Source organism: Rhinolophus ferrumequinum, chromosome 18 (assembly GCF_004115265.2).
Source record: "Rhinolophus ferrumequinum isolate MPI-CBG mRhiFer1 chromosome 18, mRhiFer1_v1.p, whole genome shotgun sequence".
Lineage (NCBI taxonomy): Eukaryota > Metazoa > Chordata > Mammalia > Chiroptera > Rhinolophidae > Rhinolophus > Rhinolophus ferrumequinum.
The window spans coordinates 23,164,717-23,181,310 of NC_046301.1; the positions used below are offsets into that span (position 1 = coordinate 23,164,717).

At 39.8% G+C, this 16,594-nt stretch overlaps 1 protein-coding gene across 2 annotated transcripts in view; it reads left to right on the forward strand.

The window, feature by feature from the left end:
• FHIP1A (FHF complex subunit HOOK interacting protein 1A) overlaps positions 1-16,594 on the forward strand; it is a 193,005-nt gene that overhangs the window by 158,981 nt on the left and 17,430 nt on the right. For both annotated transcript variants that reach the window (XM_033133927.1, XM_033133926.1), the window contains 2 exons: positions 8,446-8,613; positions 10,850-10,929. In XM_033133927.1, the coding sequence (XP_032989818.1) occupies positions 8,446-8,613; positions 10,850-10,929 (248 nt within the window). The remainder of the gene's footprint in view (positions 1-8,445; positions 8,614-10,849; positions 10,930-16,594) is intronic.

Genomic DNA, 16,594 nt, shown 5'->3' on the forward strand with positions numbered 1-16,594 from the left:
GTAGGGTACAAATTATATATACTTAGGGAATACACACATAATTTGCCACATGGGAAGGGAGGTTTTAGAATAGCCATTTGTTGACTCCTCCAGGAAGAGGCGTATGAGAGGCAGCAGGAAAGAATATTGACATTACGAGGTCACTTCAACTTGGCCAACCGCAGCTGGAGCCCACCGGACACAGATAGGGTCATTCTTGGTGGTAGTGGCAGCTTTATTTCTGCTCTCAAACATTATTGGTCAGCTGGTCCTGTGGGATTTAAACTAGCTAACACTGACAATTACAGACAAAAAGATGTTTTAGACAGTTCCAATATCCTCCTCTAACTAGCCTGTCCTCGGACACACTTACTTTTGGGGGCTGTCCTAGTTCTTCTCTTGTGACTACCTCAGCATCTCCCGACTCTGCAAAATACCTAGGAGGGAATGGGGGGATGGGTGAAAATGAAGAGGTCGGTCTTTTTCTATAAGGTCTACTGTACTCCCCACATGCACCCCCAAGTATGCAGACAGACACATTTGTTCTTTTATCACCAGACACACCCCCTCCACACACACGCACACGCACATACACACTTTTGGATCCTTTCTTGCCCCCCTTTGGCTTATTTTAAGGTGGATGCCCCAAATCAGAAAATCACAGCTCTCCTTTACTGAGTCTACGTGTTGAAATTTATGCATTAACTCTAATCCTCTCAATTCTTTTAAAGAGAGTAAATTATTTCCATTTTTCAGAGGAGGAAACCAGCTCAGAGAAATTAAGTAACACAGTCAAGGTCACACATATTAGGATTTGAACTTGGGTCTGTGTAGGTCCCAAACCTGTGCTCATTTTCTGCTCATTGCTGGTACCTGTGTTCTCTGCAAGGCTGACATTACCCCATAGCTCCTTGTCTGGACCTCACATAGGTTCAGGTCTGAGGTAGAATGTCCCAAAGCTTTTGGCCCCTGCTTACAATAGCGACAGTCAGAACTGTGTCTGTTCATCTTTTTGTCTCAGCGCCTAGTGTGGAGCATTGCCTGAACTTCATGTGCCTTGCGTAGGGCCGCTGCTGATGTGTTCCCATTTCCAGGGAGCACAGGGAGTTGGAACCCCAAAAGGGGCAGCCTCCATAATAGTTGGTAGTATTCATGGCAGCGTTATCTACACACTGAAAACAAAGTGGGAAATGTTAAAAACAAACCCCAAATAATAGAGGTGTACTTGGGGAGGGGTCACCACTAAGGACAGTCTTTATTCACACACCTCAAATTTGGGCCAGTTCCAGTGCATTGCGAGTAGCCTTCAGGGAAGCAGTGCTCAGCAAGGAAGCCTCAGGGCCTCGGAAGTGCCATCATTATCCAGACAATTCAAGTGGCACTGCCACCCAGAATGTCCCCCCTGCCTGGCTGTCACTGTACCCCGCAGAAGCCAACTCTGCCTTCCATTGGGTAGATGGTGAGGTCTTTCACCCTTCAGGGTCTCGGTGAACCTTGAAAAGTCATTTGTTCACTCCTTCCCCTTTTCCTCAGAAAGTACAAGTTAATGACGTATCATTAGTTAATTAATTTATATTTAATTGATTTAGTTATTATCTTTAATATATTACAGATACATTGAAGAAATGCTGGGGAAGAAGGGCAGACTGGCTTTATGTTTAACATCTTTTCCGTAAAATATGTTGCTGAAGTCATTATAGCCATTATTTTAATTTCCTCCTTCCTCACATATTTTAAGAATGAATAGCCACACTCACGGACTCTGGATGTCTCCTCCGCGTGCCTCCCTAGCCTGCCTCTGACCTTGGTGTCAGTGAAGTGTGTGGCCTAGAGGTCAAGGCGCAGACGGGAGGCTCGAGGGGGCCGGGAGGGAACGAGCCTGAATCATCAACTGCAGACTCTTTTCAGACTTGGAATAATTCCGTGCTTTCTGCCCAGAATTTTTGGCTGAAACAGTGGGGCTGCTCACCGAGAACCAGGGTATCTGGCTTCCCTTCTGTACTTGAATGTTCTTTGCTCCCTGTCCTTGAAGGTAAGGAGGTGGCCGTGAAGAGCCCATCCAGCTCTGCCCTTGGCTGAACTTGGGTGGACAAGCTTTCTGCCTGTCTGTTAGCTTGTGTCTCCTGAGCAACAGTGAGCAGGGTCTTAGCCTGTGTTCCCTTCGTGCCTGTGTCATGCGACCCAGCCTCCTCATTCCTGTTCCCACTGCTGCTTTCAGTGGGCAGGGTTCTCCTGGGTCTCACTGTTCCCCAAGTCTCCACTTGGAATCTCTGGAACTCACAAATGACCCAGGTGAACTGTTGGTTTGTTGGTTTTCTCTTCTGTATCAAAGGAGACGCGATGCAAGTGTGGCTTCTACCTTGGAGAGGGCACAACAATCACCTGACCCCAATGCCTGCCACCTGCCTGAGCGTTTGTTCCAATGTGACTGGATCACACAAAAAACTGTTCGCAGGTGGGAAATTTATTTTTCAGGACACACATAAACCTGCCAGTACAGGGAGGACTCCGGTGCTAATTTAGATGCAAATGGAATTTCCCAAGTAGAGCCGATTACAGAAAGGTCAGAGTGTCTGTGTGCTCGGTTTCACGCCTGCGCTCCGCGTTGCGTGCGGCTGCCGTTGTGGGCCGGGAGGCTGGGCTTGTCCTGACTTCATTTTTGAGAGGGTTCATGGAAGTGGAACGTGACTCAGGTTGTCAGCTTCTCCCTTCCCACCCACCACTTTTTAAAAGAAAGCAAACTCTTTATTTTGTCCATTTTTCAAAGCGTGAAATTTTAAATTAAAAAATAAAAAGAACTGTTGGAGCGGGGGATGAGGATGAGGGGGATCAAATGTATGGTGATGGAAGGGGAGCTGACTCTGGGTGGTGAACACACAGTGTGATTTATGGATGATGTGATACAGAATTGCACACCTGAAATCTATGTAATTTTACTAACAATTGTCACCCCAATAAATTAAAAATAAATTAATAATAATAAAAAAAAAGAACTGTTGGAGCTCTTAGGCTAAGATAAAAAGGACTAGATTTACTGTAAATTCAGTTGCCAGCCTGTTCAGAGAACTGATGTCAGTTATGCATGTGCTTCTTCCAGACCAGACCACACTGAGTCATAGCCTGGAATATAGGGAACTGGTGACAAGAACTGGTGGCTGAGAGGGTGGCAGAAAGGATTAAATTGGATTGGTTATGGCAGTGCTACTTTAGTGTTTTCCAGATGTTTCTGACTGTAGTGCACAGCCAGAAATGTATTTAATACATTTTTGTGTGTTTTACTATATATATAAACAAGGCACATATAATATGTAACAAGGCACATATATAATGTATTACATATATTTTGAATAAAATGTGTATACAGAAGTTTTACAACACAATGCTTACTCTTACTCCATGCAGTGTACTCTTAATATTTCCTATTAGAATCTGGTCTAAACCCTTAGTGAACCAATAAATTGATTTTCACTACCCACTTTTGGGTCTCAAACTATAGTTTGAAAAACACCAGTTTAAGGGATTGGTGAAGAGTGCTTGGCATGAAGGAGGACTCAGGTCAGGGATAGTGGAGGGTGGAAGGTGGGCAAAAAGAGATTTATTTCAAAGGATAGACTAAACTGGACTTGACAGCAGTAAAATTAAGTACCCGAGTCAGGACTCCATTCTAGAACTTGGGCTGAAACATAAGCACATAAGAGTGCCTAAGCTATTGTAAATGCTGCAATGAACATAGAGTTGCATTTATAGTTTCAAATTAGTGTTTTCATTTCCTTTGGATAAGTACCCAGAAGTGGAATTGCTGGGTTGTATACTAGTTCTATTTTAAGTTTTTTGAGGAACCTCCATACTGTTTTCCATAGTGACTGCACCAATTTATATTCCCAACAGTGCACAAGGGCTCCCTTTCCTCCACATCCTCTCTAACGGTTGTTATTTCTTGTCTTTTTTAGAATAGGCATTCTAACAGGTGTGAGGTGATATCTCAATGTGCTTTTTTGACTTGCATTTCTCTGATAATTAATAATGGTTGACATCTTTTCATGTGCCGATTGGCCAAATGTATGTCTGTTTTGGAAAAATGTCCATTTAGATCTCCTGCCCATTTAAAAAAATGTCTTCTTTGCTATTGAGTTGTCTGAGTTCTTTATATATTTTGGATATTAACCCCTTATCAGATATGTGATTTGCAAATATTTTCTCTCATTTCATAGGTTGCCTTTTCATATTCTTAATGGTTTCCTTTGCTGTGCAGAAGCTTTTAATTTGATACAGTTCCACTTGTTTATATTTGCATTTGTTTTTCAGAGTCAGAGCCATTTGCATTTAAAGTCAGATTCAAAAATCAATTCCAAGACCTATGGCGAGTAGCTCACTGCCTGTGTTCTCCAGGAATTTTATGGTTTCAGGCTTTCCATTCAAGTCTTTAATCTATTTTTGAGTTAATTTTTGTATATAGTGTAAGATAGGTCTAGTTTCATTCTTTTGCATGTAGCTGTTTAGTTTTCCCAACACTATTAATTGAAGAGACTGTCCATTTGCCATTATATATTCTTGGCTCCTTTGTCATAAATTAATTGACCATATATGTGTGTGTTTATTTCTGGGCTCTCTATTTTGTTCCATTGATCTATGTGTCTGTTTTTTATGTCTTTACCATACTGTGTGATTACTATATCTCTGTAGTATAGTTTGAAATCAAGGAATGTGATATGTTCAAGTTTGTTCTTCTTTCTCAAGATTACTTTAGCTGCTTGATGTCTTTTGTGGTTCCATACAATTTTAGAATTATTGTAGTACTCTGAAGAATGCCACTGGAATTTTGATAGGGATTACATTGAATCTGTAAATTGCTTTGGGGGTATGGACAATATTTAAAGTAGCCAAAATATGGAAATAATGTAAGTGCCCATTGATAGATGAATGGATAAATGGCAAATCTTGCCATTTACAACAACATGGATGGACCTTGAGGGTATTATGTGAAGTGAAATAAGTCAGACAAAGACAAATACTGTATGATTTCACTTATATATGGAATCTAAAAAACAAAACAAATGAACAAACAAAGCAAATGATAAAACTCATAGACACAGAGAGCAGATTGGTGGTTATCAGAGGGGAAGGGGGTTGGGGGTTGGGTGAAATGGGTGAGGGGGATTAATTGCATGGTGATGGATGGTAACTGGACTTAGTGTGGTGATCACTTTGTAGTGTATACAAAGATCAAATTATGTTTTATACCTGAAACTAATGTAGTATACACCAATTTTACCTCAACTAGGAAAAAAAAAGTGCCTAAGCAGATATATTGTCTAAGGTTCACAATTGCAGTTACCTTGTCAAGGATAATTATTTGTTGGTAGGAACAAGTGTTTCTTAGGTTATTATAGTCATTCTGGTCTACCTTTAGTAAGAAATAACATTCCTAAGTTTTAGTATCCTTAACCTTTTTTATTGTGTATCGTATGGTGGTAAGGTAGAACCTCATTTACTATTTCCACTATGATTTCTATGTAAATCTATAGCTACTTGTAATCCTTTTTAGAACAAGGCAAATAAATATTGACAGTCATGTATAAGGCAAAGGTCTTGCTTATAACAAAACTGATTGTCTTTGTAACTGGACCATGAAGACGAGGCTGCTTTCTTACTTGGCTAACATCCCCTCTTTGGGGCATTTCTGGGAACTATCTTCAGCACAGCAGACCTGCTTTCCCCTGATGGTTTATCGTTAGCTTGCAAGTGATCACACTTAGGCACTGGTCTCATCCTCGTTAGGGAGGTTGCCTCTTTGGGGGATTAGAGGAAGAGTCTGAAAAGTAAGATAATGGGGCAGGAGAAGATTTTCTGGGATAAAAGGCTTCTAAGGGCTCTTACAATATGGAGGAGGAAAGAGATGGAAAGAGAAGGGAATCCGATTTTCCTGGTTTCGGGGTTAGTTGATGGTGAATGCGACCTTGATTTATAAACAGTGTGCAAGTTGATGCTTAATAGAATTGGGTTTTTAATATTTATACCACGTTATGTAAATGCTGCCCCTCCAAAGGCTTTCTTAAATCCTCTTAGCTTATAAATGACAGCTTTGATTTCTTTAAAGAAAAAAAAAATCTTTCATTTATCTAGCCTAAGAGTAGTAAACAATAGATGCTTACTGTCCTCCTTTCATGTCAGCCCCCAAAGACTGAGACTTATATTCTAAAGAGTTTATTGCTGTGCTTTTGAGCTTATTAAGGTCATGTGTAATTTAAGGAGGGGGCAAGCTGAAGCTGCATTATTGGTGCAAAGGCAGCTCCTGGACTTCTGCACGACACATCAGTCCAGCAGTGCTCATTAGGTAAGATGAAAATACAGTCTTGCAGAAACTACACACATGGCCCCTTTGGAATGATGAGCACTACTTTTTTTTCCCAGCGATCAAGACTCTTAGGGAATTAGACTTTTGCCTAAATGATTTTGGATTAAGTTTCTGCGGAAGGACCCTGAGATTGCAGGAGTGTAGTCCTGGAATGGGCGTGAGCTAAGGGAACTACCGGTTTGGTGTTGTGGGTCATTCCCCCTGGAGCTGTACTTGGTGACATCAGTTATTTTGTAGGTCTTTGTTAAAAATGTGCCGACTCTCTGGGACCTTCAGAGCATAAGCAAAAAACAGGGAAGAATTAAAAATCAAGCTCAACTCTGGCAAATGTAAATCGCTGGGCCCTTGGGGGATGTCATTTATTCAGGAAACGTTTTTTTAAGTGCTGCTTATGTGCCAGACTGGTACATTGCACTGGAGTAATAAAGAAAAAGACACAGCATGAGTCCCAGGGTGGGATTGAGAGTGCCATGAGTTTGGGGACCAGAGAACACTGGAAAGCACAGGGATGGAAGCAGTTTGTTTCAGAAGCTGGGACAGCCCATGAGAAGCACACTTTTCGAGGTAATTTATTTGCCAAATGGTTGACCCTCACCTGTTTCCTTTGTTATGTTTGAAGTCGGTCAGATGACACACTGGTGTGTTGAATGTTTGAGAGCTCACAATATTGGCGCTGAGCTGACAGGGGAAGGATGTTTGCACTCGGGTGCGGTGCTCAGAACACCCAGCATGCTGCTGGGTGAGTTGTCAATGGATTCTGAGAGAGTGGATTGAAATGTAGTGTGTAGGCATGCCTTGCTCAGAATAAAGAAAACAGACAAAACTGGCTTGATAATACCTTATCCGACTCATCTATCTGGAGCAGAGCTAAGAACCAAGAAATTTATAGAAGTAATTGAAACCTTTATGCACAGAGGTTCCACACAAGGCCTATCTATACTTATAGAAGGAGATTTGGAGATCTAGTTTCTATACTGATTTGTGGATCGTGAAAGCAGAAAATTACAAGGGGGAGGAGGAATGTATATAAAAGGAATGGCCCAGTAACAGTATGATAAAGTGACATTTAACACTTTTAAAGGGAGGAATAAAGAAGATGGAAAACTAAAAAAGAGAAGATGGAATCACTCAAAAAGTATCGCCACCCATTTCATTTATCATCAAGCATATTAGACTCATGGCGGGGGGGATTTCTAAGATTTGTAGGGTGTAGGGTTGGAATCTGAAATTTTGAACTGCTTTCCTGGTGATTTTCATGTGGCCCCGTTTCACTATTTCTATACTCCAGACAATAAGGCAATTGATGACCCCTGTGGATCAAGAAATGCTATATTCTGCTTTTAGGAAGACAGAAATGTATATTAGCTCTCAAAACAGTCCCAGTCACAATGTTAACAGAGTGTTCTGTTTCCTGAATGATTGATATTTTACTGCATGAGAAATAGTCACTTGTATTATATATCTAGAAAAGTCGCAGTTACTTTATAAGCAGTAAACTCTTATATCACTTTATGAATAACACTTTATGTATATTATTCAGTTACAGAAATTTGACTTGCCATTTTCCAGAAACATATCTGAACATCTGTGGCACTTTGTGTCTTTACCTCTCATTTGCCACTTATTACATTATTATTTGGTTTGCCATCTTCCTGGTTAAAAAAAACACATTCTGATGTTTCTAGCTCTTTGTACATAGCAGGTCTCAATAAATATTTGAGTGACTCAGAATGAAACAAGTTATACTGAGCTGTCTAATTAATCCTTTACTGACCATGTAAATACTTTCCGTTATCTTTTTTTTCTCCCCCTTCTGATTACACACTAAAATATTTATGGTATCTGAACTGCATTTAATGATTACAGCTCTCTGAACACTTGACTTGCTTCTTTATGCCTTTGCCTAACTGGATTAAAGGGCGGAAGCAGCAGGCGGTGTCATGGAATGTGAGTAGGTTATGGGCTTCAGATGAAGCTCTGAACTGTGTTCTCGTGGCGGGTGTGTCCTTGCCTTGATGGGGTCACTGGGGTGAGGCCAGGGACCGTCGTGGAGGCGTGTAGCCCAGCAGCGAGAGGATGCTCACCTGTGCTCATTTTGTCGTTGGTCCCAGGTGACTGTGGAGGAGGTCATGACCACAACTGCATATTTGGATCTTTTTCTGCGTAGCATCTCCGAGCCAGCACTACTTGAGATCTTCCTTCGTTTTATCCTGTTGCACCAGCACGAGAATGTCCACATTCTAGATACTCTCACGAGCCGAATCAACACCCCATTTCGGGTAAGGAGAGCCCCAGAGAAGGGGAATTGGTAACTCAGAACAGATTTCAGGGGGGTTTGTTTTTGGAGTAAGATTATGAATATTCTCTTCTCTCCTCCGTTACCTTTTTTATTTTGGAACTAGATAATGCATTTTGCTATTACTAGTCCTTTTGTTAGGGAGGTGGCACTTACTGCCTTTCGGAGGACATTTTTCTGTTTGTATGGGTTGGCACTTTCTTCTGCGGAACGAGCAGAATGCGCTTCTGAGGAGGCAGGGGAACATATGGACCCACGTGCAGGTAAAGCCAAGAAAGCAGAGTGTATCAAGTTTGGGTGTGAGAGAACATATTCCTGCCCGTAAGTGTTTTGAAATGGCAGTCTAGGCAGTTGTGGATTTAGGTAGTCCTTCTTTAGTTTTGGAGCTCAGATCAACTTTGAAAATCCTCATGCTACTAGCAACGCCCGCCCCAAAGGCTATCTCTATTTAATTGCGATTATTGTTTTAAAAGTAAAAGAATAATAATTTAACAATGTATTATTGAATTTGTAATGTGTATAGCAATATCACAAAAGGAGATTAGAAGGAATAAAGCTATATAAGAGTAATAGTTCTATACTTCACTGGAGCTAATTCAGTATAAATCTGTAGTAGTGTCTGATAAATTCAGATGTATATGGTAAGGCCTAGAGCAACCACTAATAACATAACTTAAAAAGTGGAAAAAGAATCATTAAAGGAATAAAAATGTTATACTAGGGAAAATATTCACTTAATGCAAAAGAAGACAGTAAAAGAGGAATAGGGGAACAGAAAAGCATGAGACATATAGAAAACAAAAAGTAAAATGTGAGACAAATCCAGCTATATCAATAATATTAAGTGTGAATAGATTAAAACATCTACTCAACAGACAGAGATTGTCAGACTGGATAAGAAAAGAAGATCTGCAGGAGATACACTTTAGATTCAAAGATACCAATGGATTGAAAGTTAAATTCCTAAATCTGAACTGAACCAACTAATTGACAATGTATATAGAACAACCTTTAGAAATAAATTAAGCTTATGAGACAATACACTTGGCTACTAGTTTATAAAACTGCAGTGTTGGTCAAAGAGTATAAACTTCCAGTTATAAGATGAATAAGTTATGGGGATACAAATCATGGTGACTTTAGTTAACAATACTATATTATGTACAGTATTGCCATAGTAACCCCTGCAAATCAATGTCGAGGGTGCTTAGCGCGGTATTTTTGTCATTTTATCATTGAGTTGTAGGAGTATACATAGAATGTATATTCGGGCTATCAGTTCTCCTGTAGGATTTGACTAGAAAGCCTAAGCCTGGAATTACGCCACCATGCAGAATTACCATCCTACAAAATACCTGTGCTCCTATTTCCAACTGTTTAAGATCCAGATACAATCACCCCTACAACTCCAGAAAAGGAGAGCCTAATTACTTACGTGGCCTGACAGAATGACAAAAGCTTACTCCCCAAAGGGCATGGTGATTTTATAATATATCTTTGAGAATCTTCCCTGTTTGGTTGTTTATCTTTACTTTTTGGAAATCAGAGGTTGAAAGAAGTCTTGTTTTTTAATGAACTTAAGAAAAGTATATTCTCACACCCTCAGCACTGCTGGAAATGGAATCAAGGAGAACGTTTGCCAAAGCCAAGAAAAGCTGAGGCTTGGGGCTGAGAATGCTGGAGGGCGAGTTGGCTAGGATGCATGCAGTTTTCTGTTAGCCTGTCTTGTAGATAACCAATGTCAGACTGGAAAATAACTTAGGAAAACAAGGGACAACCAGGAGATCGCGTGCATGTGTGTGAGGCAATGTACTGATCTACTATAGTGTGTAAAACTGTACAGCATTGGTCAGAGAGTATGTACTGCAGTGTGTATGTATGTGCACACCTATGCATATGTATGTGTTGGAGAGTTACAGGGGTGGGTTTATCTGGATCTTAAAAAGTTGGAAATAGGAGCATAGGCATTTTGTAGGAGGGTACTTCTGCGTAATAGCATAATTCCATGTGTAGTGTTTCTTAATGAAATGCTATAGGAGAACTGATAGCCTGAACACACATTCTCTCTGGCAGCAGCATGTTTTTTGTTTGTTTGTTTTATCAAAACTGCTGAAGAAATGAGGCTATTTTATTTTGTAATTCGGATTTATTTACCACCTGTGGGGAGTAGAGCTATCCTTCCAGTATCTGAAATAGAATGTGTATTTATTGCTCCCCAGCTCTGTGTGGTGTCCCTGGCATTATTTAGAACTCTCATCGGTTTACACTGTGAAGATGTGATGTTACAACTAGTTTTAAGGTGAGTTGCTGTCTTTTGTTCCCTTTAAAGGAAAACTCACTCTATGCTATTGCTATAATTGGTTTTCTTTGGTAATATAAGCTAAGTGGGGGCCATGCTTTTCAAGAAAAAAAATCATCAAGAAAATCACTTTAATTTCTGCATTATTTCCCAAGGTTAATTTCAGTTTTACCATAAAAAGTTTTTAGGGGGCCAAATGGATTATGTTATAAATGTACTCCTAGAAAGAATAGATAGACTGTTTGGAAATTTTCAAAAGTATTATGAAACCTGTCTGGTTCGTGGCTGAATGTCTTTCTCCTGAAGTATGATTTTAGGGGAAATTTGTTATTGAAAACAACTTTTCCAAATATGAAATGCTGTTGATATATAATTTCTATGACTCTTGCTGTGGTAATGGTACACATACAGTGTGTACTCTCTCTGATCTCTGTGTATGTTTCAATTAAAATCGGTAAATATTTAATGAGTACTTTGTATAGAGTTCAGATGGGGGTGCAAGGTCGGAGTAGACAAATTGAAAAGGACTTACATATAAGGTAGAAAATGTCTGTCTTTCAGATGTACAGGTGGGAAAGTTTTCATGAAATGGAGGTATTTGAAGATAGATGTTGGGAGTTAAAGTAGACTGCCATTAAGGCAACATTAATTTGTTCATTTGGCCAGGAGACTCAGGAACTCCAAATCCTGTCCTGGTCCAGCTCTGCCTCTACTTCTGGGGTCCCTGAGGGCAGCAGCTGCTTTTGTAAAGGAAAAGAGGGAGAGGTGGCTGGGTTTATGCTCCCATACTCCCCTCAGGTGGTGCTGGTGGTGCGGAAGCAAAAAGGAAAAGCCCACCAGGGTGCCCAGGCCCCAGGCATGCCCTCTACTTCCTCCCTCCTCCCTGGACTTCCTACCCTTCCTTTAATCCCTTGATCCCTCTTTGGGAATAAGAGTGGAGGAAGCCAAGAGCAGGGGAAGAGGGAGGAAACTAGAGCTGCCCCCCACCCCCATGGGGGTTTTGACACAATGTAAGTGGAATTACTGGGGAGATGGCATTCCAAGTGGATGTAACAGCATTTCCTAAGTGGTAGCTTGGAAAATAAGGGGATAGCAGTGTCATCGTGGGAAGGGCAGCAGTGGCACGGCCCGGCAACTAGTTAGAAATGTATAATCTTGGCCTTCTCCCAGGCGTGCTAACTCAGACACTCTGGGGATGGGTGTGTTGTAACAAACGTTCCAGGGGGTTCTGATGCCTGGCTGAATTTAAGAACCTCTGGTTTAAGGAATGGTGCAGTGCAGTGGTAGCATCCTGCAAAACGGAGTGATAAAACACCAGGCTGGAAAAGCTGGTGGTGGCATAATGGTGGAGGGAGGCTTTAGAGAGTTAGCCTTTTACGGGAGAGTATCACCTATTAATTTGCTAAGTTTAAAAAGAGGTTTTGGACTTTTCGGGGGTTTAGATCAGGTCCTCAGTAACTAATCTTAAGGCATTAGCAAAGAACAAATCCTATCCTAAAGAAATACCTTGGGTCGTCTGGGTAGAGCATTAGTTATCTGTCCTAAAAGGATTACGTTAGCTCCCCATTAAGTCTCCACTGATATGACAGAATGCATTAGCAAGGCCTGAATGAAATCCTTCAGAGAACTTGTTAAAGCCTTTTTTATTGCCCAAAAACCAGACTTTGCCTCCAACAAGAGTAAAACCTGATTATATTTAAATGTTAAATTCTTGAATACTGCTTCTTTGATGGCACGAGAAGCAGCGGTCTTTTTCAGAGTGTCTGGAAGCCTGGCCCCTGCTCAGGAGGTGCAGAGCTTCCCAACGCTGGGTTACCAGGTCTCTTTAGCCCAAGTGGTGCAAGCTCGCTGTTCAGTGACCTTTACAAGGTGAACTCTCATCACTGTTTGTCTGCTTAAACAGAGGTGTTTGTTAGAAATGGTCCTTAGAGATCATATTAGTTAAGGCTTCTGTGGAGACCAGACTGATACCTTATGAAGGTGAAGAAGTCAGCTCATGGTTGAAATATTTACATGTTCAAGTCAGGGCTTGTCATTTCCAGGTGAGTAAGGACTAGTAATTTCCCCGGAAAGTGCTGGAAGGACACATTATCATAGGTTCTGAATGGAATAATGGAAAAAAAGTCAAATATAACCACTTGGTCCCAGGTTCTCTTTCTTCTTTGTTTTTTTTGTTTTTGTTTTTGTTTTTTTTTTCAAATGAGGAGGATGGTGGTGACACTATAATAATACAATAATAATAGTTGCCCTTTATTGAATACTTGCTCTATTTCTAATTCTACCATATTGCCTGGGGGGGGTCTATGAGAAGAGCAAATGAGAGGACTTACACGGAAGTCGGGCATGTGATAGACGTACAGGAAACCTCTACTTCCTGGTCTCTGTCCTCTGAACTGCTGATTCCAGTCCCCCACATTTAACAATTATTTTTAATTGTGGTAAAATGCACATAACATGCAGTTGACCGCCTTAATTATTTTTAAGTGTCCAGTTCAGTGGTATTAGGTACATTTGCATTGTTGTGCAGCCATCACCACCATCCATCTACAGAACTATTTTCACCTTGCAAGACCAACACTCTATAGTTATTAAACAATAATTCCCCGTTTCTCCATTCCCCCAGCCCCAGGCAGCCACCATTCTACTGTCTGTCCTGTGATTCGACCACTCTGGGTACCTCACATAATGTTCGTCTTTTTGTACCTGACTTACCTCCCTTAGCATATTATCTTCAGAGTTCATCCATGTTGTACCATGTGTCAGAACTTTTTTCCTTTTTAAGGCTGAATGATATTCCATTGTTTATACCACATTTTGTGTATCCATTCATCTGTCAGGGGACATTGTGGGTTGCTTCCACTTTTTGGCTATTGTGAAAAACGCTGCTATGAACATGGGTGTACAAATATCTCTTCAAGATTCTGCTTAACACTTCTTTGAGTTTATCTCCAGAAGTGGAACTGCCAGATCATGTAGTAATTCTATTTAAAAATTTTTATTGTTTTCCCTAACAGCTACACTATTTTACATGCCTATAACAGGGCACAAGGTATCCAGTTTCTCAGTATTCTTGCCAACACTTGTTATTTTCTGTTAAGAAAATGGATATTTTAATAATCAAGCAAAAATGACAGGTAGGTTTGAGGAAGAACCAACTAGAGCTCCTAGAAATAAAAAACTGTAATTATCGAAATGAAAAACTGAGTGTTTGGGGTAAATAGCATTTAAAACAGATTAAGAGAGAATTAATGAGATGGGTGCTAGACTTAAAAGGGGATCACTTCATAAATTACATAACTGTGTAACCACTACGCTGTATATCTGAAACTAATATAAAATAATATTGAATGTCAAATATAATTTTAAAAAAATAGGACAGCATAAGGAATATAGTCAATAATATTGTAATAACTGTATAGGGTCAGATGGGTAGTAGACTTTTTGGGGTTATCACTTTGTGAGGTATATAAACGTCTAATCACTATGTTGTTTTGTTTACCTGAAACTAATTAAAAAAAAGAGAGAGAATTAATGAAAGAGAAAATAGACTGAGGAAGTTACTAAGTTTGTAGTACGAAGAGATAAGGAGATAAAATATATGAAAACAGGGCTATGAACAATGGAGGCTAGAATGATAAAGTGTAACATATCCATTTAGAGCCCCTGAGGCAAAGTGAACTGCTGATTTGACTGGACCTATTCTGGTTTTGGAATTTGCTACCTCATAAGGTTCTTGGGAGGATCAACTGTGGTGATTATCTGTGAAAATGCTTTGAAATGCAATAAAGTACTGCACAAATTTAAGGGAGTGGAGTTTTCTAGAAAATACATTTTAAACTAATGAAAGCAATGTCTGTTCTGATTTAGAATATCTGTACCAAAAGCAAGGACAATGAAAAATCCTTACTCTACCAGTCATTTAAACTTGAAGGGACATAAAAAAATAGATTTGTAATCCATCCTTTCTGTTGTTGTCATTCCAATGTACACAATAAATTTGTAGATCTGAGAGGCAATAGAGCAGTGAAGATTATGTGAATCCTCTTAATGAAGTTGTTTATGTGATAAATAAATAACTATACATCAATTTGTGTTGCAATCCAAATACTCTTAAATATTGACATTTCAAAGTGATAGTCCATTTGCAACTGATATGTTTCTTTCATTTAGCAAAATAAATCAGAAAAGTAAGTTGAAATAAGATATTCCCAAAAGAGAGTCTATTTTAGTGAGTGGAAAACCAAGGAGAACTTGTCTACCTCCATGGATGTGACATATGATAGGCCAAAGGCAGGCAGGAAATGCTGACAAGCAGCGCAGTGACAGATCACCCCTGTGTTCCTGGTACCTCCCAGTTTCGGCAAAATTTAATTGCTTAATACTCTGCCATTTATGAATATTCTGGTTAGGGTGCTTTTTTCAGAAGTGCTGGTCCACTGTCAGCTTTATGAACTGCATTGCTTGTTGTGTTCAGACAGAGGCTGATTTGCTCGAAGAGAAGCTGTGTGTACACTTCAGGGACATTTCCATCTTGCTTGGGAGTTAGGCAGGTGTGTGGAGGAGAGCAAGAAAAGCAAGCCCGCCGAGGGTGAGACGAATAGGAGAGATATGGTCAGAGTGTCTTTGAAAACCAGACGACCTTTTTGAAATTCACTAACGTTGCTTTTTAGATTTTTGCTTCTTGGTGCATTCTTCAGGTTACCATCATCTCATAGAAAGCATCTTGCTTACGTTATTGTACTTTACTGCTGTGTTTTGTTTGTTTTTATTGCCAGTGTAGCAGTAGGCAATAATATGTGTGCTTTGTTATCGACTGGTTGTCACTGAGTTGTTTTAGAAGTGATGATGATTTATTTTAATGAGTGATGTCCAGGAAAATAGAAAATAGACTCAGGGTTGCAGAAAGTTGGGGAAATAATGCGAAGAGGGAGGAGAATATGGACGTATATGTTTTTTCCCCTGTATCTTGTAGGATGACTTGGAGTAATCTAGACTTCTAAAATGAGATATTTATTACTTTCTGATTATTTTTACCACTTCCTCTGACTTATTTCACTTAGCATAATACCCTCTAGAACATCCATGTTGTCACAAATGGCAGGATTTCATTGTTTTATGACCAAGTAATATTCCATTGTACATATGTACCACATCTTCTTTATCCATTCATCTATCGATGGACACCTAGGTTACTTCCATATCTTGACTTTTGTAAATAATGCTGCAATGAACATTCATTTTGTTTCTTATCTTACCCTGTAAATGATGGAAAGACAGAGGGTGTGTGTACAGTTCTCTGGTTCTTCCCTCTGGGATAAGCCTTCGTTAGAAAGGCACATTAGAAGTACTGCATTGAATACAAGGAGAGTTATTCATAGGAACTGACTCCCCTATTCCCAACTTTGTAGAACCTCTCTTTCACCCTTTCTATAGGGGCTCTCCATTTATTTGATTTACTCATTAGAAAATTCTTATTCTCTGCTGAAAGCATATATTTGCAAAGTTGCAAATTCCCAATAACTCTTCATTCTAATATAATTTCAAGCTACTCACTGGTGATATTTGATAAATCGCTTTGTTAGTTTTGATACAGTGTGCTTTTTCTTTTTTTTAACATTGCAAACAAAGAGTAGAAATCTATGTATATCAACTTAAGTCATGAAAT